At 37.0% G+C, this 27,035-nt stretch overlaps 2 protein-coding genes across 7 annotated transcripts in view; both read left to right on the top strand.

Annotated features, from left to right (window-relative positions):
- The window catches only part of LOC311617110 (histone-lysine N-methyltransferase SETMAR-like), a 61,957-nt gene extending 45,565 nt beyond the window's left edge, over window positions 1-16,392 (top strand). Inside the window, exon 2 of the mRNA XM_084873317.1 lies at window positions 15,202-16,392. Within this exon, the coding sequence (XP_084729443.1) occupies window positions 15,389-16,318 (930 nt within the window). The 5' untranslated portion in view covers window positions 15,202-15,388 and the 3' untranslated portion in view covers window positions 16,319-16,392. The remainder of the gene's footprint in view (window positions 1-15,201) is intronic.
- EXOC2 (exocyst complex component 2) overlaps window positions 1-27,035 on the top strand; it is a 232,775-nt gene that overhangs the window by 130,901 nt on the left and 74,839 nt on the right. For all 6 annotated transcript variants that reach the window (XM_084873313.1, XM_084873310.1, XM_084873311.1 and 3 more), the window contains 2 exons: window positions 5,571-5,696; window positions 10,343-10,467. In XM_084873313.1, the coding sequence (XP_084729439.1) occupies window positions 5,571-5,696; window positions 10,343-10,467 (251 nt within the window). The remainder of the gene's footprint in view (window positions 1-5,570; window positions 5,697-10,342; window positions 10,468-27,035) is intronic.

The following is a 27,035-nucleotide window of genomic DNA, read 5'->3' as shown; positions in this document are numbered from 1 at the left end:
CAAACCAGTTTCGGCTGTTTTTCTTTTAAAGGCAATAACCTAGGAGTTGAGTATTTTTTAATACCATAGCATTCATTTTTAGATACTATATAGTAAAATAACAACTGTTGAATATCATAGAAAATAGTTGGATTAAGTTCTCTTCGCTTATTTCTTCTATTTTATACTAGTCTATCCACCTAACAATTTGTCATCTATTTTTATCTTTGTTAGATCAGACAGGCCAAACAGGCTTATGTCAAAAAGTCTTTTCAATTTGTTATCTTGCCAGCTGGTTCCCTTATGCTGTCCTGGCTTAGTGTATATCAGGAGGAAGACTTCTTGTGGCTGGGAACCACATCGTGTCTAAACCACATCTCCTATCCTTAAGAGAGAGAAAAAAAAATTGACAAGGAATGCCATGCACATATTGAATGCTAGCAATAACTGGTAATTTAAATATTCATCAAAACATTTTAATTTTGTATTCTCTCATTTTGTTACTAGTTCTATTATATATTGTGAGCAATCTATATACATAATTAAAAAGGAAAATGTAGTACTGAAAAAATAAGTAATTTTGTTTTATTGACCCATCCAGCTTTTACAGTTCTTGCTTAGATAAGCCAGTGTTAGAGAATAACTACTTCTTCAAAGTTCACATAAGTAGTTTTGTTTTTAAAATAGTTTGCTTTTTTCTTCTCAACTATTGTTGTGAATAATGTTATATCAGAATGGCTGCCTGGAGCCTGTTAAGGGCAATTCTGACACCCTAGAAAATGAAATAGGGTATGTTAAATATGTCTCCTTTTGTTTAATTTGACTAAATGATCCCCTTTAAATTGAGAAAATGCTCCTATAGGAACTTTAAATATATATATGGAAGCATAAAGATCAAAAAAAACATTTTTATATGTTGACACAGGTCTAATTCATGAGGACTTTGTAATTCTGTCTTAATATACCCACCCCTGTCCCCCAGCTTTGGCATTTGAAATTCTTCTGTGTGTTGTGCTTGAAAGGAATCTCATCCTGCCTGTGTCTGTGGAGGCTCCTGGCCCTGTGTGTTTGGTCAACAAGCAACAGTGGGTGGTCGTGCTGCACATGGGACAAGGGCCCGCTGTGCTCAGGAAAATGTGTTCAAAGGTGTCTAAGGGCAGTAAGGAAGTCAGCTGCCCTTCTGAGAGTCAGGGCTGTAGATCAGTGTTCCCCACACTATTGTAGACTGTGAGAAAACTTGCAAGAGGCACGAAGGATGAGAAAAATACAGTGAATTTATTCACCTGGCTCCACATTTGAAGGCTTCCCTGAAGAATGGTCTCTTCTGCCCTTTATGTTATATAGGGTCTGTTAAAACAAATACTAACTGCTTTTCATTTAAAATAGGGAAAATTTGCACATCTTGAGTTGAAAGGATTTGACTGATACATGATAAGATTTCCAGGAAGTCTGAGGGAATACTAGGTATGATAAGCATTTTCTATAAAGTCATCTTAAAGTCGTTAGGAGTTTTTGGTAAGAATCAGCGTTTTGATGTAACCCCTTAAGTTTTTTAGCTTTGTAGATCTTTTCAGATCTATAGATTAGCATAAAGCTGAAGACTTTTTTTTTTTTTTTTATCTAGTAGGAATCTCTCAGTTGTAAGGGAAAAAATAGCAAATGTTTCATTTTGTCAATAGCAAATTATAAAAGATTTTTAGTTTATTTTCTCTTATAAAATAAAGCAGTTTAAACTTTTATTTCCACACTGCAGCTTTTATTCTTTTAATGAAGTGGTGGATTGTTTTATTGGCATTGTGAAGAAAATAACTTCTGAAAGAAAATTTCTGTTTTTCTCATATTAAAACAAAATGTACTATTATATCCAAAAATGGTTTTTCTAATTTTGTTTGTTTTAAATCTTTTCAATTACTCCTGTATATTCACAATTAGGAAAAGAGTTTCTTTTAAGATTGCCAGTAGCATGTTATAGAAACTTTATTTAACTGGAGAATAAAAAGGTTGACCTCTTGATTGTCAATAATTAAGAAGCTTACTTTTTAAAACTTTTAAGTGTTGAAAAGATGATTCTTCCAAGTATCTGTAGATAAGATACCTATCTTTTCTTTGATATATTGGTAAAATTGTAACTCAAACACTAGTTTGTGGAATTTTGAAGATAGAGCCACACCTGAAGGACATTCAGTTCTAGAATTTTGTTTATACAAATATTATAGTGAGTGTTTCATGCTGTTCACAAGTGCTCCTATGTGCAGTTTTGTTTCTAAAGTAGTCTTTACCCTAAAGTTATTCCTCTCAGATAACTTTTGATAGGATATACCCAAGTAATTTGGATCTTAAAGACACTTATTTATCTGAGAATATTTATTGGTTACTTTCCTTAGTGTCTTTGACATATCTAAGCTGTAAGATTCACAATAAAATTGTAAAATTCAGATAAAGATTTTCACTGTTACTTTTTGTCGCCTTTAATATACTGAGTAATAATACTGAGTAATGTTTCAGTTGCATATGATCTGCACATAAATCAGAGCATGACATATGAAAATTCATAATCTCCTTTATAACCACATATTCGTATAAATATATATATTCTCTTAAATACATCAGTAGATATTGCTATCATATTGTGAGGTAAAGTAAAATGATTTATTGTAAGACATTTTAAAACCTTTTGTTGATTTTATTACAGAAAATATTTTTTCTTTTTCACATTTTTTTGGTCCTTTTTAGTAATGCATTGTTCTCATTAAAACCACTTCATATTTGTTCATTCTTTTGTAGGGTGGAAATTTAAGAGAAATCTCAGAATCCTCAAAGTTTTTTTTATATACTTGTTTTCTGACTACTAAAATTTAAAATTTTTCATTAATTTTCTCTTCAAAGGATAATGCTGTTAATTTCCTGTAAGACCTTTATTTTTGACAGTAAAAAGATGCAAAATGGTATAGAGTAAAACATTTCTGAGTTAATGCCCACTGTTTGGTGTGCTGGATATGTGTGTTTGTGTGCAGTGCTGAAGCGCTCTCTTCTGGTCTCTCAGCAGAAACACATCTTCTAGATGTGTTCCAGATGTTCCTTAGTTCTCAGGGCAGACTGCTGTTCTAGCTTCCTGCTGCTATGACATACTTGCTGGTAATTCAACATCACCATTTAAGAAATTAGTTATGTTCTTTCTTTTCCTGATATCATAGAAAATTATGCTATGGCTTCTAATAGAAGAAAAGCATATTCTTAATACAGGGAAAGATAAATCAGTCTCTATCAGTTTAAGAATTCTAGTTACCTAAACTACATAAATACCTTAATCTTAAATCATTTAAAGTAAAGTTGTAAATACATCAGTTATGTAGAAAACCTTTTCTGAGGATTTACTTGAACAATGATCATTGTATTTTTTTAAGAATGATATAAAACTATGAAGTGTACTTTTAGGAAACTAGTAAGTCTTTTCCTTTTTTAGTAAAAAATTTAAAGTCCTAAAGCCTTCAAGAGTAACATTGTCACTTTTTAAATTAAAGCTCTTTTCTTGCACCTTTTAATATACATTTTTATATTCTATAAATTTTTATACAAATGTTTAATGTGATATTAAGTTCAAGCCCTTTTATACTTTGAGGGTGTTTCATAAAATTGATATTTTGATATTAACTTTCTGAATTCCATTATGTGCTAACTATATGACTTATTTAATCTAGAAATTATTAGTTAGTACAAAAATATATTTTCTTTGTTTGTATTTTTTACTCTGAATTACATTAATTTTGTTTTCTTAAAATTAAATTATACAAGTCTTATGTTAGATATGTTTACCAAACTAAAAATTTCATATAAATAACGCATTTAGCACAGAGTTGAAACACAATAGGTCTTCAATAAATTTCTGTTTCTATAAAACCTACCTGGTAAAATTTATGAGGATAGTATTATATTGTATTATAATTTCATATTGTATCACATTAAGTAGCTCATGATAGGAGGAGCCCATGAAACAATACACTTTTTACTATATTTGGTTTATTTATTGCTTTTTTTTCTGCCTCCACCACCAGAATTTAAATACATTGATAACAGGGGCCTATCTTTTTTATTCATCATCTTATCCCAAGGGTCTGCATAGTTCTTGGCACATAGGAGATGTTTAATATATAACTGTGCAGTGCTATTGAATAGCTAACATTACCAGTGGCATAAAATTATTATTTTATAAATGTGTGTTATCTTTTACACCTGAAAACAAATCTATAAGCTTTTAGAATTCTATTAACTTATAAAATATGATATAGGGTTTTTATTGACTAATTTAGTATCAGTCACTCAGTATATATTGAAGGAGTTATTGCAGAAGGTCCAGTGACTGGACAGAGATATATTATTCAATCCTTATCCCTAGGAAGATGGCAATACTTCATGCAATAGCTACATTTTAAAGAAAGAAGAATGAGTAAGTCCATTTAGGTAGAGAGGATAGAAAATAAGGCAGGAAAATGTGGGATGCATTTTCATAGGGAGAATATTTAAGAGACTGTAAGTATTCAGTGAATTCAGCTTGTTTTGAAGATGCTTAGCCAAAGAGCTCAGAGTAGGGGGCTCCTAGGCACCTTTACAGACTGAAAGGCAAATTTTAGCATTTTAAGTGAATGTCTTACTAACATATTTACCAACAAGGGATTCCAATCTTAATAGCTCTTTATACCCAATTTAGACAAAATGTTTCCTGGTTTTTAGGATAATTTGGGTTAATTCTGGGGATATTTTGAAATATTTAATCCTAAACAATAAAGATAATTTCTTGACAATAGTGACATGTTAGGCTTCTGGAATATTAGTATTGTGGGGTAAAAAGGATCCAAATTAGCTTGGCTGCCATTGGGAATATAAACAAAGAAGCAAATTCCACTTCTAAAAGAAAGAAAGAAATAGAATTAGGGGATTTAAATTTATTGGAAAAGTCAAAGATTTGTGCTATAAATCTGCTCCATTCAAAATCAGACCTCTGTGACTTCCAAGTGCCAAGTCGTTTTTCAAAAAGTGATTTCTCATGCTGACTTTAATGTTTTTAGAACATCTCTCTCCCCAGTTTACTGAACCTTCACTCTAAAATAGTATTTTAGTTTCACTCCATGACTTGTTACATTTCTGTGTCAAGCCAAAGTAGTGGATTGGATCTCTAAATCTATTATGGTGAGAATGATTTTTAAAAGCTACTTAAAAGAAATGTTTTTTTATGTTACTTAGTAAATCCTTTATTTAAAAGAGTGAAAAAACGAGCAAGAAATAATTCAGAGAAGCAGTTCTTTAAATCAATTAAAAACGAACACATAGCCGAAACCGGTTTGGCTCAGTGGATAGAGTATCAGTCTGTGGACTGAAGGGTCCCAGGTTCGATTCCGGTTAAGGGCATGTACATTGGTTGCGGGCACAACCCCAGTGGGGGGTGTGCAGGAGGCAGCTGGTCAGTGTCGCTTTCTCATTGATGTTTCTAGCTCTCTGTCTCTCTCCCTTCCTCTCTGTAAAAAAAATCAATAAAAAAATATATATTTTTAAAATGAACACATAGAACCTACAGGAATGTTTCCTCTCCCTTCCAGGTACTGCAGGCCTGCACAGTCCCATGGTGGACCTGGAGAGCGATGTACGTCCCTCATTGTTGGGCCATCTTAGTCAAACGGCATCACTGAAGCGGGGCAGCAGCTTTCAGTCTGGTCGAGATGACAGTAAGTATATCTCTTTATGCCCATTTTGCCTTTTAAATTGGTACTTGTGTAATTTAAAACATTTTTCTCTTGGAAATTTTCATAATTAGTTCTATTATTACTGTTAAATATTATCAACCATTGTCTCTTCTACTTATTAAGTAACTACCCGTAATTAGTAACTACTTATTAAGTAACTACCGGTAATTACATTGTGCATTAAATACATGTCATTTGATTTCTTAGTAAGTCATTGGCCACAGGTCAGTATTTATTCAACATATTTAGTTAAAAACATAGTTTTATATTTTCTGTGGTTTAATATTTTTTTAAAATATGCCACAGAAAAAATTCTGTGAGAATTTCAAGATTAATTTTGCAACAAAAGTAATTTCTGTTGTCAGTACAGAGAAAGACATCTTTTCAATGAATTTTAAATTTTTTTGGAAAGGACTTACTATTAATCATAAGTGTTTTTTTTTCCATTAGATAAAGTATCTCAAATTGTAACCATGTTATATTTTTTTAATTTTGTAATGTTGATATTTACCTATTGTTTATTTACTTATATAAAATACATTGATTATAATGTAGGGGTGTGCCAATTAGATGCTGTTGATCACTGGTATTTCTAACTTCAATAATAGAAATAAAAAATTCAAATAGAGTAATAAAAATACCTTCCTTTATATTAAATTTGAATGCCCCTAAAGTTTATTTGGACATACTTCATGTTATTCTTACAAATATTGAAATAAGGATTTTTTAAAACATTTCATTAATAAATATGAATAAATGGCAATTATAAGAATACCTTAAAATTAGATTATTCAGTTATACTTAATGAAGGGCTTCTATTTGATATTCATTCTTCTTATCATGTGTGTATTCTCCACCCTGCTCACCAAACAATTAGAGAAGAGAATTGGTTGCTTCTAACTGCTATGCTGTAATGTGGCCCTGTAAACATGTAGACCTACAGCCTGACCTTGGAGTGCAGCCCACCAGTTTTTAAAAAAATCCTTTTCAGGTCTTCACACTCTACCTCTCTCCTTCCCTGTTAATGCCATTCACACCACCAGTTAATATACTAACAGGCTTAAATAAATTAGAAATTATACTTGAGACTGACTATAATGAATTATATCACCTTGAACGGTTCAAATTTATCTTGCCTGGGTTTTGTCAAGCTTCTTGGATCTAGTTGATCAAATCCTGGACATTTTTTGTCAAATTTGAAAAAAATTTGGTCGTAATTTTCTCAAATGTTTCACAGTCTGCTTCCTTTTTTTTTTTTTTTTTTTTTTTTAGTTTTATTTATTTATATATTTTTTTACATATTTTCTTGATTTTTTTTAAGTCTGCTTCCTTTTCTGAAATTCCAGTTATGTGTATGTTAGGCCAGTAGATTACCCTATAGATCACTCAGGCTCTGTTCCTCACTCCCCATCTGTGTTTCTTTATGGTGTCAATTGCTAAGCTTTCAATTTCTTTCATCTTTTATCTGCAGTGTCTTTACCTAAAAGTTACATACTGTACTTTTCATCTCTAGAAGTTCCAATTGGTTCTTTTAACTATCTTCTCTTTCATTATTTTCATATAAATATTTTAACATTGCCATTATTGGATAATTCTGTCATCTCCACTATTTTCGGATCTGTTATTATTGAGTAATTTTTCTTCTGGTTTCTGGTCCTGGTTTACATTTCCTTGCCTTTCGGCATGGTTAATCATTTTGTTTTTTATTATTGTTTCCCAGACTCTGTGACTATCTGATGTTGAGTCATGGTTTTATTGCCTTGCTTTAAAGAATACTAGACATGGTTTTACCAGTTGCTTACAGTAAGTTTGATCCATTCAAGGCCTGCTGTAAGTTGCTAGAGCAGGTCTAGAGTTACCTTCATTCTAGGGAAACTTCAGCTCTACTACTGACGTGTGATCTCTTGAATCACCACTGAATGAGCCAAGTAATTGATGAGAAAGGTTCCTTCAGGCTAAGAGCTCTGGGAATCCTGATCTTACACCATAAATGCATGACCTAATACTCAGTAAAGACTTAAGATGACTCTTACGCAAATTTCTAGAGCTTGGTTTTTCTACTTTGCATAATTCTTCCCTGTATTTCCAATTCACCTCCTTGAAACTCCTCTTTCCAACTCGGAAAAGGCCACTGAGCTTTGTTTTCTAGTTGTTTATGACTGGAAGTTAAACTCATGTCACATTACCTTTAGGACTCACTGGACTCATGTCACGTTACCATTAGCACTGCCCATTTAATTGTAGGAGGCCTGTGCTGTTTAGTATTCCTGGTGAGCATCATGGACAGACTCAGAGTGCAGTTACAGAATTAGCACACAGTGACAATCAGTAAAAGTTTACTGTTAAAAAGTACAAGTTTACAGTGTGCCCTAAGCAAGGAACCATGCCTTTCCCATATGTGACAATTGAATTTAAAGCTTTCTTAACTCTTAACATAGACAAAGAACTAACATGCCCAATATAATAAAGAGACTCTACAGGCGACAAAAGGCAGTTTCAATGGCTCTTAAGCATACCTGAATAGGTACTCAACTTCAGTCATAATAAAAACTGAAAAGGCATTGTAACACTACAGTGGGATGCTGACTTACCAAAAACCTCCAGTGTTTATGGTTTTGGGTTTTATGTGTTCTGTTTGTTCATTGCTAAGGTTATGAGGAAGCTGTAACTTGCTTGTGGGTGTGTAAATAGTCCCTAGTTTGGTCAGTTTAATGATACCTGTCAAAACTACAATTCTGTGTATTCTTGGACCCAGCAGTTCCCTTTCTGAGAATGTATTCTGTACTTATGCAGACAGTCCCCCACTTAATGATGGTTCAACTTAACAGTATTTCAACGTTGTTACAATGATATGAAAGCAGTACACTTTCAGTAGAAATCATATTTCTAATTTTGAATTTTGGCGTTTTTCTCCTGGGCTAGCCATGTGCAGTCTGATACTGTCTTGTGATGCTGGGCAACAGGGTGAACACTATACAGTATACCATGTTGCCAGCGTTTTGATTTGTTTTTTTTTTTTTTTTTTTATATTGGCTTCTGAGCACGTTTCATGTAGGTGAGACTTAGTTATAACATTTAGTAGGTTAGGTATATTTAATGCATTTTCGACTTCTGATATTTTCAACTTACAATGGGTTTATGGGGATGTAATCCCATCGTAAATTAAGGAGCATCTATGCTTGCACATATGCCTAAATGATGAGGTATACCTTACTGGTTGAAACATTAAAATTAACTGGAAAAGATGTGGAATAGTCCTGTTCAGTAGGAGGGGACTTACTAGTACTACTTAGTAAATTATGATACTTTCAGAATATGAACTACTATGTAACGGGGGCAAGGGGAAAATATAGAAGCATCTAGGATTCACTGTTAAGTGAAAAAAAAAAAGCTGTGTTTTTAGTATGCTCTCATTTGGGTGTGGGGAGAATACATATTTCTGTTTCCCTTTGTACTTAAAAACATTTCAGAAAGAATCATAAGAAACTAGTAACAGTGATTTCTTATGGCTGGAGTTGTGAACTAGACAGTGGGGGACAAGGGTGGGTGTGGACTTCACTGTACACCTTTTAACTTTACTTGCCATATATTGTCTATTTAGAAAATTGTTAAACATTGGAAAATAAATAGAATCCACCTTCTCCTACTAGAAAGCAATGATAGTAATAAACCACAAAACATTTGCCTGGGAGTATTTTGAAAGCAAGCCGGTAGTTGATGGAGGATGAAAGTTCCCTTTCTTAACCTGCTTTGAAGTTGCTGAGTAAAAGTTAGAAGTTGACTCCAGAAGATCTCTTCATAACTGTTGTGGAATTGGACAGTGAGGATGCCTCTGACTTGCCCCTGTTGGAGGCTCGGAAGCAGAACCCCAGGCCCAGGGAGCAGTGTGGAGGGAAGAAGAAACAGGAAAGAGTGTGATATAGAAAGATGGGAGAGACTGGAAAGTGATTAATGATCACTAAATTACTACTTTGCTTTTTATTCCCACAGACTTACCCTTCCCATAAGAAATCTATAAGACCGTATTTCCCACTTCCTACAATAACCACATTAAATTATATGTAAACCAAGAGACTTCAACATTTTTATATTTGCTTACATTTCTTTGTTATGGGAGGTGTTATTAATTACATGATTGTGTTTGAATGTGCTCCTTTGTGATTATTTGACTTACTGAATTTTCACTACATAGGGTGTCTGGTGGCATTCTAATAGGTAAGTTGATATTAGCTTCAAATTTAAATATTGATGGGGCAGCCCTGCCTTTGTCTTACTTTGCTGTTTGAAGGCATGACTTTTTAAAGAGAAATATAACATCCCAAAGACAACAAGGTTGAAAAGCCAAAGCAACTTCCTCAGTGAAGTCCTCCCTGCTGTGTCCTCCTGACCTGCATGTCCTTCCCCTGCCTGCCATGCCCCAGGAGAAAGCAGGGACCTCTGCGGAGAGTGTACTGTCTGTGCTGGCAGGCGTTTGTGGTATCACAGAAGAATAAAATATTGGTCTTTCAGCATACTACAGCTCTGCAGCCAAAACGAAGCACATTTTTAGGTGGGGAGTGGTATGTTTAAACAGATTTTTATTCCTGTTTCAAAAGTATAGTCATGGTATTTTATTCTTTCCCCCTTAGCATGGAGATACAAACCTCCCCACCGGGTAGCATTTGTTGAAAAATTGACCAAGCTTGTTTTAAGTCAGTTGCCTAACTTCTGGAAACTCTGGATTTCATATGTCAATGGAAGCCTTTTCAGTGAGGTATGTATACAAATATGACAATTGATGTAGGTGAGTCATTGTCTTAAAAATTTTAGATTCTGAAGTGACTTGTTTTGTTTTGTTTTTAATCCTCAGCAGAGGATATTTTTTTCCATCGCTTATTAGGGGGTTGGGGGAAGGGAAAGACAGAGAGACAGAGAGAAAGATTGATGTGAGAGAGACATATCAATTTGTTGCCTCCCACACACAACCTGACTAGGACTGGGATCAAACCTGAAACTCAGATATGTGCCCTCGATATGAATTGAACCCTCAACCCTTTGGTGCAGAGCTGATGCTCTAACTATTTAGCACATCAGTCAGGGCCTGAAGTGATGTGTTTGTTTTTTTTAAACCTTAAGGGCCCATTACCTATAATAACTATTGTCAAATATTTTAAGATTAATCAAAAGCACTGTAAATCCCCAAAACTTAATAGCTGTATGATTTTGAACAAATTAATTGTTCTGGGACTCAGTGTCCTCAACAGTAAAAAGAAAATATTGAGTGTATCTATTTCAAAAGATGATTATGATGATTAAATAAGATAGTCAATTAAAGAAAAAAAGAAAATTTGAAATATTTTCAAGGATTCTGAAATAAGGATAGTGTCTGGTGAAATTATGGGTGAAATTATTGTGCGATGGACTATGAACATATGATAAATCAAAGATAAAATGCTTTTACATTTTGCACACATGTTTGAAATAATTCATATAATTAAGTGATCTCCTAGTTGGAAAGAATTTAAAAATTTGTGTTAGCCCCCATATGGTCATTCTACAGAAGTTGTTATATTTTCACAAGTCACACATTTACTTAGTTTCTTAATCATAACATAATTGGTATCATAGAAGTTATGATTTTTATGTATAGCACCTGGAACTTAATTCATCACTCTAAAGCAGGGGTGGGGAACCTTTTTTCTGCCAACAGCCATTTGGATATTTATAACATCATTTGTTTAATATAATTCATTTAATATAAATTTATGTTCCTATGAAAAAGCTCCTAGATTTATTAAATTCCAAATCCTGCCTTGCAGGGCTAGACCAAATTATTTCATGGGCCTTATACATCAGGCAGGCTGGACGTTCTCCCCCCTCCTTCCCCTTCCCCGATCTATAGTCTCACTTCAAGTGCCCCAGGAATGGGCCCTAGGTCCTAGAATATACACTGTAATGCCCTTTGCCTCCACCTACTAGGAAAGCCCCACTTGTCACATGCAGAAGGCAGTTCTGGCTTCATGTCTCCAGAGAGAACTCTTTTATAGCCCTGAGAGCTGGGAGGTAGGGTCTTCCTAATGATAAAGCTATTTCCTGCTTCTTTTGCACTTGCCCCCATTGTGGCTGCTAAGCTAGGTATAGGTTTTGGTTTCTTTCCCTCTCCCTCAGTGGCGGTAGCTGCACCACTCACATAGTGCCATAGCTTCCTCTCTTAATCTGCTCCCTCTTGAACTCAGATTGCTTACATAAGAACTAGAAAGGTTAGACGCTGCTCTATCAGTGCTATAGGCAAGTAGTGTTTGCATTTTTTTCTTATGGGACCACTAGTGTTGAATGAGAAACACCCAATATTTATCACATATTAGTTGCAACCTTAGCAATAACTTTACTTCTCTGTGCCCAATCCACAGGGCTGGCTTGAGAATTGAATGAGTTAGCATAAATTATGTACTTATTACAGTATCTGGAAAGTAAATAAGAATTTGCCCTTATTATTTGGAATAAATATTTATCTAAAACTCATTGTCCTGGTACATAAAAGATATTCAGTGATCAAAGTTTAATAGCATTTAAGAAATACTGGACTGATGAACTACTAGATTAGTGTAGAATAATTTCAAGATAGGTGAACTCATCTGAAGAATTATTTCCTTAGGAAATGGATTTTAGACCTAGTTGTTTTCCCTAGCCAAGTGTTTTCTTCCTTCTCATTGGATCAGTTCCTATAGGCCAGGGATGGGAAACCTTTTTTTCTATCAAGGGCCATTTGTCTACCAAGGGTATTTATCACATCTGTCTCGGGTTATACAAAATTGTCAACTTAAAAGTTAGCCGCCTATATTTGGTCACGTATTAAATTAACTCACCTCTAATGCCTTGGCAAGGCCAGACCAAATGATTTCTCAGGTCAAATGTTTAGCACCACACATCCACAGAAGTTTCCTTATTCTGGTTCTTTTTAGAGTTTATAAAATTCCCATGTATTTTTGACCTGAGGTATTTTAGTGACGGGGATACATTTTCCTTCCTTATAGGTTATATCTAGTTATAAATTAAATAAGCTACTTCTGAAGTCAAGAACATTAGTACTGAAAAAATGGTTTTAATTGTTGTATTGAGTTGGATATGCTTATGGTATTTCTACCTATCCATATTTATAAAATGTTCTTAAAAGCTTATAGTAATTATTAAATACTAGAGGCCCAATGCACAAAATTTGTTCAAGGGACTCTGCCCTTGCAGCCGGGGCGGCTTGCCTGGGCCCTTGCAGCCCCAGCTTTGTCCGGAAGGTTGTCCAAAAGACTTCTGATCTCATTAGCATATTACACTTTTATTATTATAGATAATTTCTCTACAAATTTGGGCATGTTTTTAAACTACTCTCTACTGAAAAGCTAGAAAGACACCAAAGGGCAGTAGAAAGGGATGGATGAGTTAAGAAAGTGTGTTTACCATTTCAGTCTATGAGAGAGATCTAGAAATGTAATTAAATTAAAATTGGGAAGAGTTCTGAGCTTTTAATAATTGCTATTTAATCTCATACAAGAAAGCACTGTAATATTGAAAAAACACAGTTTACTTGAAACTTCTTATTTTCTTTTTAGAGAACTTTTTTGTTTTATTAAGAGCCCATCCGTTGAAGATTTAGATGGAGTTTTCAACAGTTTAAAAAATAGTCAGTTCTTCAAACCAGTCAAGCCCATGTGAAGTAACATACGTGAATCAAAACAGTGAAATCTAGCCGTTGGTCTCACCACAAAGTAGTTTTGGTCTGTGTGTGCAGGAAAGAGTTAAGGTTTTTAGTTAACGAAATGGTTAATAGTAGGTTAAGATCTCATCTTTAGATATATTTTAAAAACAGTGTATTTTGGGATGAAAATTTTTAAAGCATCCAAATAATTTTTAAATTGTGGGAATCAGAATTTATAAAAGTTTAATAATTTATATTAAATAGCACTTTATGTTCTAAAATTGGATTAAAAAATAGAGCAAACCTTACAAAATTCAATATATTAGAGATGTTTAATTCTTCATTAGATTAAAACAGTTAGTTAAATTTTTAATTAACAGTTGCAAAAGGTATGCCTTACAACTGATTTCCCTATCTCTTCCATTTTCCATATATTTGGAAACACGTTCTTGAAGTTTATAAAATTATTCTGTGCAGTAGATGGCATCATTCACTCAGCACATATTTGGTGGCCAAAATTTAGCCTTAATTCTGATATGATGTATTTTAATAATTGATTCTCACTTTTTTCTTTGATTTGAAACTATTTCACAAAGGCCTATGAAATAATCTTCCCATTGAGTAAGCCCACTATATGAAAAGTTCAGTCTTAGGTATTATAGCTGATACAATAGAAAAGACACCATTTGACAGTTAAGATACTTAACAATTTTATACTGGCATGACCCTTCATTGAGACAAGTGACACCTTACCTTCCTCTACCAAACACTAACTAAGGTCGGTGTTAGGGTTCAGAGATACAGAACCAATATCCTATATCAAACATATATATCAAGAGATTTACTATGAGGAATTTGCTCGTATGATTATGGAGTTAACAAGTCCCAAGATCTGCTGCAGTCAGCAAGCTGGAGACTCAGGACAGCCCACTGTGTGGTTTCCATTTGAGGGCCAGCAGCCTTGAGACCTGGGAATTGCCAATATTTTTGTTCCAGTCTGAGGGCTGGAAAAGGCCAGTGTCCCACCTCATGCAGTGAAGTTGTAAGAATTCCCTTATTTTGGTCTTTTTGTTCTATTCAGGCCTTCCACTGAGGAAAGCAAGCTGCTTCCTTCAGCCTGCAAATTCAAATATTAATCTCTTCCAGAGATACCCTCACAGACACACCCAAAGTAATGTGTAACCAAAGAATTAACGATCACCAAATCCTTAACATACATTTCCCAGTACAGGATGCCAGTGTTCTGTGCCTCCTGACATCACAAGAGGTGATGGGTTCCTCAGCAACATATGAATTCTACATCTAAAATAGTCCTCCCAGCCAAAACCTGTTTGGCTCAGTGGATAGAACGTCCGCCTGTGGACTGAAAGGTCCCCGGTTCGATTCCGGTCAAGGACATGTTCCTTGCTGCGGGCACATCCCCAGTAGGCTGATCAATGTTTCTCTCTCATTGATGTTTCTAACTTTCTATCCCTCTCTCTTCCTCTCTGTAAAAAAATCAATAAAATATATTTAAAATAAAATAGTCCTCCCAACCCCCAACAGTCACACAAAATTCTTAATCCTCTGGTCTTCTCTTTTGTTGACATCTTAAGTCTCCAGGAGAAGCATTGGGTCTGATGGACATTTCAGGAGCATATCACAAGTTTATGCCCTGCACACTTTCAAAGGGTCAGTCTGCCAAGTGACGACTTAGGACTTCAGGTGTTTTAAAGGCCTTTCGAGTAACCCAGTAGTTTTCAGGGCCATCCTGCTTTCTGAAATGTATTCCAGGATGTTCTGAAGAACCCTAACCTTTGGTGATACTTCATTCTACAGATATCGGGTCTAGTAATAATTAATGTCGTTTTTAAACATTCGTTTAAAATCTTGCTTGGCGTTGACTTGTATTGACATAACCTTCAAACACGTGGTATCTACAGAACGTGTGAAGTGCAATTAACAAGTTTTGCTTGAAAAAGTTTGTGTTTGGTTTGATTTTTGTTGCAAAACTAGGGCTAAGAAGATGGCGGATGAAGAGCATATTCGGCACTGCATGCTTTACGAGTTCCAATTAGGAAGAAAAGCAAGTGAGGCTGCAAAAAACATCTGTAGTGTTCTTGGTCAAGATGCAGTTAGCGCCAGAAAATGCCAGCGTTGGTTTGAGAAATTTCGCGAGGGAAATTTTTCGTTAGATCACAAGAGTGGTCGAGGCCGTGTGTCCAATTTTGATCAAGAGCTTGCGACAACTTTAAATTGTTCACAAAAAACAATTTCCAATCAATTGCGTGCACTTGGCAAAGTCCAAAAGTTTGGAAAATGGGTTCCTCATGAGTTGACCGACAACAACTGTAATCAAAGAGTCACAATTTGCAGTTCGCTCCTCTCTCGTCAAAACCATTTGCCGTTTTTAGAGCAAATTGTTACTGGAGAAGAAAAATGGGTGCTGTATGTTAATTTGAAAAGGCGGCCTCAATGGTTGGACAAAAATGAGGCTCCGCAGCCCACGCCAAAACCTGACTTGCATGCGAAAAAAGTGATGTTGTGTGTTTGGTGGAATTTTAAAGGAATTCTTCATTATGAACTTTTACCATCTAACCAAACCATTACAAGTGCAGTGTATAGTGCCCAATTGGAAAGGTTAGCCCAAGCTTTAAGAGAAAAAGAACCCGCGCTGATTAATCGGAAGGGCGTAATTCTTCACCACGATAACGCACAACCGCATACTGCAAGAATCACTGCTGAAAAACTGCGCCAGTTGGAATGGGAAGTTCTCCCTCAACCTGCATATTCTCCTGATATTGCCCCTTCCGATTACCATTTGTTTCGTTCTTTGCAAAACTTTCTTCTTGGAAAAAAATTTAATAATGAAGAATGCCTCAAAAATGCATTGACCGAATTTTTTGCATCAAAATCACAAGAATTTTACAACAGAGGGATTAAAATGCTTCCTTAGCATTGGGCACAAGTAGTAGAAAACAACGGCAACTATATTGTTGATTAAATTTTGTTGTATTGTTTAAATAAATTCGATTTAAAAAAAAGTATTAGAAAACGACATTAATTATTACTAGACCTAATATTTATTGAATGCCCTGAATAGCCTCTATGTGCCAGGTATTGAAACACACACATAAATATACACATATAATACACCATTTTAATATACATACATATTATATGAGTAAAATAGTGACAAATGTAAAAATGACCTCCTCCATCCTAAATTTTTTTTTAATTTTTTTATTTTTTTATTGATTTTGTACAGAGAGGAAGGGAGAGAGATAGAGAGTTAGAAACATCGATGAGAGATAGAGGTCAATCAGCTGCCTCTTGCACACCCCCTACTGGGGATATGCCCGCAACCAAGGTACATGCCCTTGACTGGAATTGAACCTGGGACCTTTCAGTCCCCAAGCCGACGCTCTATCCATTGAGCCAAACCGGTCCCGGCCTCCATCCTAAATTTTGGTAACATCTATAATAGAAACAAATAGAGTCTTAAGGTAAAGAACATCCTATGAGATGGAGGTCTGGGAAGGTCTCTGTGGAGATGTTATTGAAACTGAAACTTGAAACATGAGAAGGAAACAGCCTCACAAAGGATCAGGGGAAGAATGCACAGAGAGAGCAGCACACACAACACTGAGGGCAGGAGCTTGGCAAAAAAAGTTCACAGCATCCAGAGTATACTGGACAGTGGATGAGTTTACCAAGAGAAGCAAGAGCTGAGGTAGAAGAGCTGGCAGGGTAAAGAGTTTGTATTCTAGGTGATGTGGGAAGCCATGGAAAAACTAAGTGGTGGAGTTACCTGACCAAGTTTTTCCATTTTAAAAGGATCACTCTGGTTGCCTGCTCAAGAATGAGTTGGCAGGGCCAGAAGTCAATGTGGGGATGCAGGGGTCCTCAAACTTTTTAAAGTGGGGGCCAGATCACGGTCCCTCAGAGAGCTGGAGGGCCGGACTATATGAACTACTAATTCCTACTGTAACACCTCGGCTGCGCTCACTGCCCAAAAAACCTGGTGGGCCGGATCAGACTCCTCTGCGGGCCGCATGTGGCCTGCGGGCCGTAGTTTGAAGACCCCTGGTAGGCCATCCAGTCAGGAAACAGTAATTGTATTATGGTTTTGTTGCTAAAGTTGAAGAGAAAAATGATAGATTTTTATTTGTATTCTAGAAGTAGGGTTAACTGGACTTACTGATGGATCACACAAGATTGATGAGGACAGGGATTCAGATACAGTTCCCACAGGCTCCCAAGTGAATAGGAATGCCATTTGTATAGTCAGAAAGATTTGAGAAAGAACATACCTGGAGGAAAATATGCGTTTTTTATTTTAATGTTTTGCATTTGAAATTCCTGTGATTTATTCAAATAGGCAATCTGAAATTCAAGTTGTCAGAAGAAAAATTTGGGCTATATATATAAATTTGAAAGTGTGAGATATTATCTATAATAATCTATAATAATACAAGCATAATATGCTAATTAGACTGGACAAAGCCAGGGCTGTAAGGAAAGCCCTGGTCCCGGATGCTTAAGGTAAGCTGGTGCCAGCAGCCAGGGGAAGGCTGCATGAATTTCGGGCATCGGGCCTCTAGTTTATAATAAATATCTATTTGGTCTTTGGTCTTTGGTCTTTGTCCTGTTACAGAGCTCTTAAAACCTTTGGAATTTCTTTGAAGTGAGGAATAATAAAGGTAGCTTTTGTTATGTTAATGAGGTGGCTTAGGTCCCCACCTAAGGATGAGGGACTCATTGCCCAGACACCAACCATGTGATTAGATGGTTTGAACTTTCACCCAAGACCTCCTAAGTAGGTCAGTGATTAAGAGAGCCTTTATAAAAACCCAAAAGGAAGGGTTCAGAGCTTCAGGTTGGTGAACACATGGAGATTCAGGGAGAGTGGCCTGCTCAGAGAGGACGTGGAAGCTCTGCATCCTTTCCCCATACTTTGCCCTGTGAATCATTTCCATCTGTCTATCCCTGAGTTATATTCTAGTAACCAGTTATCTAATAAATATCACATTTATCTGACTTCTCTGAGCCATCCTAACAAATTATTGGAACCAAGGAGGGGTTCATAGGAACCTCTAATCTGTATTCTATAATCTATACCCAATTAGTTGACAACTGGGGCTTATGATTGGCATCTGAAGTTGTGTGTGTGTGTGTGTGTGTGTGTGTGTGTGTGTGTTGGAGAGAGGGGTAAGTCTTATAGAACTGAACCATTAACTGTGAAATCTGACTCCAGGTAGGATCAAAATTGAATTGACTTATAGGACACACAGCTGGGATCTGGAGAATTGTGTGTTGCTGTGGGGAACTCCTCATATCCCCCACCCACCCATATGTTTGAATTGGGTGTAGAGCCCAAAATAGGAAGGCATTATATAGAAACCATATTTGAAGCTATGAGAATAAATTAGTGAGAGAGTATAAAGGAAAAAGAGTAACTGCTTAAAGCCAAAACCTGATAAAAACTCAGCATTTAGAGAATAGCTCTTTATCAGCTCAGCAAGCAGGGACCATGTGTCTCCTTTTCCACACCTGGGCCACTCTTTCACTAAGTAGTGTTTTGAATCAGAGCATCACACTGACAGAAACAGAAAGTAGGCTAACAGACAACAGGGTCATGTGGACTTACCTGAGTGGTCATGACTCATATGGAAGTAACTCTTTATATATCTCCTTTCTCACTGAAATACCAAGTGGAATCAGTGCGTTCAGTCGCTTCTGCCTCAGAAGCCTGTAGCTAAGCTATCCTTGGGGATCCTTTGTGCACCTCTTCTAGCCTGAGACACTATCATTGCTTCCCTGGGTTAGCGCAGCACTCTTCTAGCTGCTCACGTTCCTAACTCTCCCCTCCAGTCACTTCTCATTGTAGCTATAGGGTACTTCAGTTACTTCTCATTTGCCTTAAAAATAAAGTGACAAAAACATCAATTTCTCAGTTAAATCTCAGTATGCAAAAAATTTGAGTGTTGTTTGCCAATGACTTTAGGAATTTGTTTCTTGAATTATTACTAAAACAAATAAATTTGGGGTTTAGTTTTTCTCATAAAGTTCAGTTATTTCAAAGCAAAAGTGTATTTCTACAAAGAAAAATGATAAAAGTTGCATATTTTATTTATTTATTTTATGTTAGAGAGGATTTTTTAATTTAATAAATCTTTATTGTTCAGATTATTACAATTGTTCCTCTTTTCCCCCCTCATAGCTCCCCTACCCCACTTTCTGCCCTTACCCCCCCCCCTTTCTACATCTATAGGTGTACGTTTTTGTTCAGTGTCTTCCAGCACCACCCATTCTCCTTTCCCCCCGAGAATTGTCAGTCCACTCCCTTTCTATGCCCCAGATTCTATTATACTCACCAGTTAATGCTATTCATCAGATTTTTCATTCCCTTGGTTTTTAGATTCACTTATTGATAGATACATATTTGTTGTTCATTATTTTTATCTTTATCTTCTTCTTCCTCTCCCTCTTCTTAAAGAATACCTTTCAGCATTTCATATAATTCTGGTTTGGCGGTGATGAACTCCTTTAGCTTTTTCTTATCTGTGAAGCTCTTTATCTGACCTTTAATTTTGAATGATAGCTTTGTTGGGTAAAGTAATCTTGGTTGTAGGTTCTTGCTATTCATCACTTTGAATATTTCTTGCCACGCCCTTCTAGCCAGCATAGTTTCTGTTGAGAAATCAGCTGACAATCATATGGGTGCTCCATTGTAGGCAACTAACTGTTTTTCCTCTTGCTGCTTTTAAGATTTTCTCTTTGTCTTTTGCTCTTGGCATTTTAATTATGATGTGTCTTGTTGTGGGCCTCTTTGGGTTCCTTTTGTTTGGGGTTCTGTGTGCTTCCTGGACTTATAAATCTATTTCTTTCACTAGATGGGGTGGGGAGAGTTTTTGTCACTATTTCTTCAAATAGGTTTTCAGTGTCTTGCTCTCTCTCTTCTTCTGGGACCCCCATAATTCTGATGTTGGTATGCTTGAAGTTGTCCCAGTGGCTTTTTACACTATCTTCAACTCTTTGAATTCATTTTTCTTTTTGCTTTTCCAGTTGAGTGTTTTTTGCTTCTTAGTATTCCAAAACTTTGACTTGATTCTTTTTTTTTTTTTTTAATATATTTTATTGATTTTCTTCAGAGAGGAGGAGAGAGGGATAGAGAGCTAGAAACATTGATGAGAGAGAAACATTGACCAGCTGCCTCTTGCACACCCCTTACCGGGGATGTGCCTGCAACCAATGTACATGCCCTTGACTGGAATCGAACCTGGGACCTTTCAGTCCGCAGACCGACACTCTACCACTGAGCCAAACCGGTTTCGGCTTGACTTGATTCTTGTGATCTTCTAGTTTGCTTTTAGGTCTCTGTATAATATTTTTTATTTCAGTTAGTGTATGTTTAATTTTTAGTTGATCCTTTTTCATATCCTCAAGGGTCTCATTAAATTTATCAGCCTTTTATAGGAAATTCTTGAAAAAATTTATAACTGTGGTTTTGAACTCTATATCCAGTTTTTTTGCTTTCCTCCATTTCCTTCATTTGTGGCCTGCCTCTTAGTCTCCACATTTTAGCTGCTTCCCTAAATTGATGGAGTTGCTTTGTGTGCCAGGTGAGCTTACTGGGCCCTACCAAAGCCCAGTAAGCTCAGCTTCCCCTTTTACCTGTGGTGGACACTCTTGGTGCACCCTTTTGTGAATTGTATATGCCGTCTTGTTATAGTTAAGTCTTGGTTATTGTTGGTATCACTGGGTGAAGTTGACCTCCAGGCCAATTGGCTGTGAGGATCAGCTGTGACCTTGATGGGAGGGCTTCTGTGTTCAGCTTGGATGGGGCAGAGTCTCAGGGTGGAGCAGACAGCCTCGGTTTCCCATCAGCCCTGCCCTAAGAGAGAAGGCTGCTCTTGAGTTTTGCCCGCTGCCAGACAGTCTAGTTTCTCCCCAAATCAGTTGGTACCCAAAGTCTCACCCGGAGCTGGGTTTCAGTATAGTGGGGAGGTTTTGCTTCCCTCCCAAAGGAGAAAGCTAGCCACTGGGAGGGCTTATGTGCTCAGCTTGGGTGGGGCAGAGTCTCAGGATCGAACAGACTGCCTTGGTTTCCTGTCAGCCCTGCCCTAAGAGGGTCCTGTTCTCAGTGCACCGCAGTAATGGCTGCATGCACCTCTAAGAGAAGGTTGCTCTTGAGTTTCACCTGCTGCCAGACAGTACTGTTTCTCCCCAAATGAGTCTAGTACCCAAAGTCTCACCGGGAGCTGGATTTCAGTACAGTTGGAAAGTTTTGTTTTCCTCCCGAACAAGAAAGCTAGCCGCGCATTTGCTGCCCGCCCTTTCTCACATGGCGAGTAAGCCAGCCGCGTATTCAGCCACCAGCCCTTTCCACTGCACAGGTCTCCGCACCTCCACACCTCCTCTGGGTCTCAGTGTCCTTTTTTCTTTCCTTCTACCGTGTTTCCCCGAAAATAAAACATCCTCCGAAAATAAGACCTACTTACAGGTTTCCTTCTGAGTGAAATATAAGGCATCCCCCGAAAATAAGGCCCCCCTAGGCTCTGTCTCAGAATGAAAATTAATTTACTGTAAACTGGTCGCTAGGGCCGCCGCGACTGGCATTTAGCAACCAGTGTCGTTACGCAGAGTCCTGACATCACTGCTGTGTGGAGGCAGAGCGGAGGTCGGAGTGAGTGGTGAGCGCGGGGTGGGAGAGAGGAGGAGACTTTCGCAGATGCGTGTACCAGTAGTTGTAGAATTTTCACTCAGCCAGCTTTCCAGTGCTTCTGGATCATGTCCACTGTCTTCCAGTTGAAGTTTTAAAATTGTTGTGCGAGGCAGCATTATATGTGTTTACCTTTTGCCGCCATCTTCGTTTCTCCAAAAGCTGCATATTTTAATATACAATTTTACATTAAGTGTAAATCGGAGTCTGAAGAGTTGTATATCTGTGTATGTTGACTACTTTTTATCAGGTATATCTGATATTTTTGTTGAAAACATTTGCAGTCCTACTCTTCTTTTATGTATTCATGTCGGTAATGTTCATCATATAAACCAACTCTATACACTATGTTTCTAGCTTATATATAAAATATATATAACATTACTTGTGTTGTAAAATTAACTTCAAGTCAATACAATAATTTTTAATGCAATTATTCTTAGCATGAAAGTTCTTTGACTTGTCTTTAACCAATAACATATAAATGCTTTAACTTTAAAGGATAACTTTTGCATTATGTTAATGAGATATCAGGATTTTCTTTTACATTATACCATTTTTTGTTACTACTTCTTTATTTGGAAAGTTTCCTATGCCTGCCTTTCAAAGGCATTTTCTATGATAACATATGCTTTTTAGAAACTTTGGTAATGAAAAGTTAACTGAAATCCAATTGAATAGATTTCTCTTTAATGTAATATAGTCATCTACACATTAAAGAAAAGAGAAATATGAGGTGAAATAATAGCTATCAGTAAACAGGTAAAAAATTAATTTTAGAATAGATTTTCTACTATACTAAAGTAGACTGTAAAACCTCTGAAAAAAAGTAATGATTTGTAATTTAAAAAAATAAAATAAAATGTCAGATATAATACTTATATTCATAAATATTTTTCAAGGGAATGGAATGGATGTCCTGAGATTACTAGATATTAATCCAGATTTACTCTTTCTTTTATTTCCATCCTAGTCAGTGAGAAATGATTTTGAGAATGTTATCATAGGTATGATACTTTTAGGTTTAAGCATATAAAATTAAAAATATATTGTTATTAATTTAGTAGAGGAAGGGAGAGGGAGAAAGAGAGAGAAACATCAATGATGAGAGAGAATCATCAATTGGTTGCCTCCTACATGACTTCCACTTGGGATTGAGTCCATAATCCAGGCATGTGCCCTCATTAGGAATCAAACTGTTAACCTGATTCATAGGTAGGTGCTCAAGCACAGAGCCATGCTGGTCAGACTAAGCATATAAAATATTTAATGAAATGGCATATGAAAATTTCCTATAAAAAAGGTAGTCTCAGTTAATACTTCGGTTCATTTATGGGAATTATACTGAAACGTTTTAGGAAGATGAAAAACTTCTTGTTTTAATAAAAAAGGCTTTCTGATTAGTCACCCTTTAATGAGAAATTTAGATTATTTCTTTTCCTTTTTTTTTATTGTTTGAAGCATTACAAATAGTAGTACATATGTCTCCTTTTTTTGCCCCTAAATCTCCCCCCAGCCTCCCCTACCTCCTCTCTCCCGCATATGCCTTCACCTGCACCCCCATGTCTTATATCCATTGATTATGTTTATATGCATGTATACAAGTCCTTTGGTTGATCTCTTACAGCCCAACCCCCCCACCCCCAACCTCTCTTGCCTTCCCGCTATAGTTTGACAGTCTGTTCAATGATTCTTTTTCTCTATAACTATTTTCCCCCATTTCTTTTCCTTAAAAAATCTTGCAACTGCAGGCTAGAAATAAACATATAATAACAAAAAACATTTCAGTCCCAATTTCAATGTCCAACAGTTCTGAGATCCAGTTTCAATGTCAAACATGTGTGCATGTCAGCAATGATATCTGGATGATGGACAGATGGTGGCAATACAGTTCCGACCTTCTCTGGTTTGGTCCTGGGCAACCTTCAGCAATGCATAACTGCTGACTGCTAGCGTGGCCAGGAGTCGTCAGCTTCTTCCATCTCTGGACTGTTTTTCCTCTTGTCTTTGTGGTTGGAGCAGACCTGACAACTCCTCTCTGTTGCAGGAATCTCCATGGTCTTGCAGTAGTTTTCTGAAAATATACAAACATATTCTCGACCAAAAGTTTAAAGGAATCTTTTCTATAAGATTGACTTGGGATCCTTTTTGTTTTTGCCCAAATGATTTTCCGTTGGCTTATTTTGACACCATGAGTGATTTTCATGCGTGTCTTGCTGTTAGCATTACAAATGAAAATTAATTTTCTACAGTAACAATTTTCTAGATGTAATTTACTTACAGGATATTTTTCCTTACATGATATTACTCTACTATCCCCCCCCCTTTTTTTTAATGGATGCTTTTGTAAATTTTGTAATGCAGTCTTAATAGCTTTAAATATTTTAAGTTTTTCCACAAATATAAGATTGCTTTAGATCACACATGTCAAACACAAGGCCCGCGGGCCAAATCCGGCCCGCCAGGCCTTGCAATGTGGCCCGCACCGCGCTGTCATCACTGCACTCCGCTGCGTTCCATCACAATGACGCGCGGTGACTTAGGAGCCGCTGTACTTGCTATCTATTAGGCATGCACATAGATAACAAGTCACGCGAGATTCAGGAGGCGTGACTTATAGTCCGGCATCCGATGTGGTTGTGCGGGTGGCAGAGCAGAGGAGAGAGTGAGTGTGCGGGCATAAAAAATACACAGCAGAAGCTGCCAGTTCCTGGCATAAAGTGCAGGCATAAAAATCGCAACAGAATCTGCTATCTGTACCCAGCCAGGCATTTATTGACTGACTTTTTTTTTCTCCACTCCATCTGTCAAATCAAGCTATCCCTGTGCAGTTTTCAATTTTTTCCTTCTAACGCAGATTTCCAATAAACTACATCTTTTACTGCCAATATTGATCCCAAAATGTCCAGGAAAAGAAAAGTTGACGGTGAAGGCAGACAATTTAATGACAAATGGGAAAATGAATACATGTTTGTGCTTAGAGAGGGCAAACCAGTGTGTATATTGTGTTATGAGACAGTGTCGGTGATGAAAGAGTACAATATACGTCGTCATTTTGACACCAAACATAATGTTAAGTATGGCAAATATACTTTGGAAGAAAAGCATAAAATTGTTAAAGAACTAAAAGGCAAACTACAATCACAGCAGCAAATGTTTACAAAGGCTACAGCGAAAAATGATGCTGCAGTGAAAGCAAGCTTTATAGTGGCTGAAGAAATTGCCCGTACTTCAAGGTGTTTTTCAGAGGGTGCCTTTTTGAAGCAATGCATGCTAAAAGTGTGTGAGCAAGTATGCCCAGACCAGATACAGAGTTTTCAAAATGTCAGTTTGTCAAGAAACACCATTGCAGATAGAGTTCAAGAACTCTCAGGAAATCTATCATCACAGCTGGCCGAACAGGCATGCAGTTATCTCGCTTTTTCACTTGCTATCGATGAAAGCACAGACAACACTGATACAGCGCAGCTGTCCATCTTTATACGTGCTACGAAGACCGACCTCTCTGTCACTGAGGAACTTTTGGATGTAGCTGCCATGCATGGGACGACGACTGGTAGAGATATAGTTGAGGCTGTGGAGAAATCTATAAATAATTTTAAATTACCCTGGGAAAAGTTGGTGGGGCTAACTACCGATGGCACACCTTCAATGTGCGGAGAAAAGAAAGGCTTGGTTGGACTAATGAAGGAAAGAATGCAAAAAAGTCACTGCCACACACCCTTGATTACTTATCATTGCATTATCCACCAAGAGGCTATGTGTGGAAAAGTTCTGGACATGAATGACATAATGACCACAGTCATTAAAACTATTAACTTTATACGGGCACGTGGCCTGAATCATCACCAGTTCCAGCAGTTTTTACAGGAGGTGGGTGCAGAGCATGGAGACGTGCCATACCACACAGAAGTAAGATGGCTGAGCAAAAGCGCAGTCCTCAAAAGATTTTTTGAGCTCAGAGAACAAATTGCTCTTTTCATGGAAAGTAAAGGAAAGCCCTTGCCTGAACTGTCGGATCCCGCCTGGCTATGTGATTTTGCTATGATGTGTGACATATGCGAGCATCTCGCCCAACTGAATCTGAAGCTGCAGGGACGCAAACAAGTCATCACGAAGATGTCTGACATGATCACAGCATTCCAGCGTAAACTTCAACTATGGAAGTCCCAACTGGAACAGGACAATCTTGCCCACTTTCCCGTTTGTTTGAGTATCTCAACCACTATTTCTGGTACTTTTCCTTGCAATCGGCTGGCTACCAAAGTTAGCCGTTTACTAAGTGAATTTGAGCGGCGCTTCTCTGACTTTAGAACACAGCACTCTGACTTTGAGCGGCGCTTCTCTGACTTTAGAACACAGCACTCTGACTTTAGAACACAGGCTTTGACATCTTTGCCAATCCTTTTACAGTTGATGTCAACAATGTGCCCCATCACCTTCAGATGGAGATAATCGAGCTTCAGTCTGACAGTGGCCTGAAATCAAGGTTTCAGGATGTTGAAATTGAGGACTTCTACCCTCTACTGCCCCCTGACTCAATGCCAGAGCTCCGACTTCATGCTGCCCGTATTCTATCCATGTTCGGGAGCACCTATCTTTGTGAACAGATGTTTTCAATAATGAATCTGAACAAAAACAAGCACAGATCACGCATTACCGATGACAACCTCCATGCTGTTTTGCGGGTTGCTACAGCCCAAGAAATAAAACCGAACATTAACTCATTGATCCGGGGAAAACGGTGTCAGACATCTAGCCAGAAAACAAAACAATGAGCATTTTAGGTACATTCCAATATTACTGTTTTGCTTGATACCAATATTACTGTTTTGCTTGATAGCATGTGAGTTGGTTAACAGCACTGTTAAGGAAAAGATTGTTCCACTCATTTTAAATTCACATTTCTGGTTAACATTGTCAGTTTATGACTGTTCAGTAAACCATT

Source organism: Pipistrellus hanaki, assembly GCF_964339955.1.
Source record: "Pipistrellus hanaki genome assembly, chromosome: 2".
Lineage (NCBI taxonomy): Eukaryota > Metazoa > Chordata > Mammalia > Chiroptera > Vespertilionidae > Pipistrellus > Pipistrellus hanaki.
The sequence above is the reverse complement of the archived record's forward strand: the minus strand, read 5'-3'. Positions and strand labels throughout refer to the sequence as shown.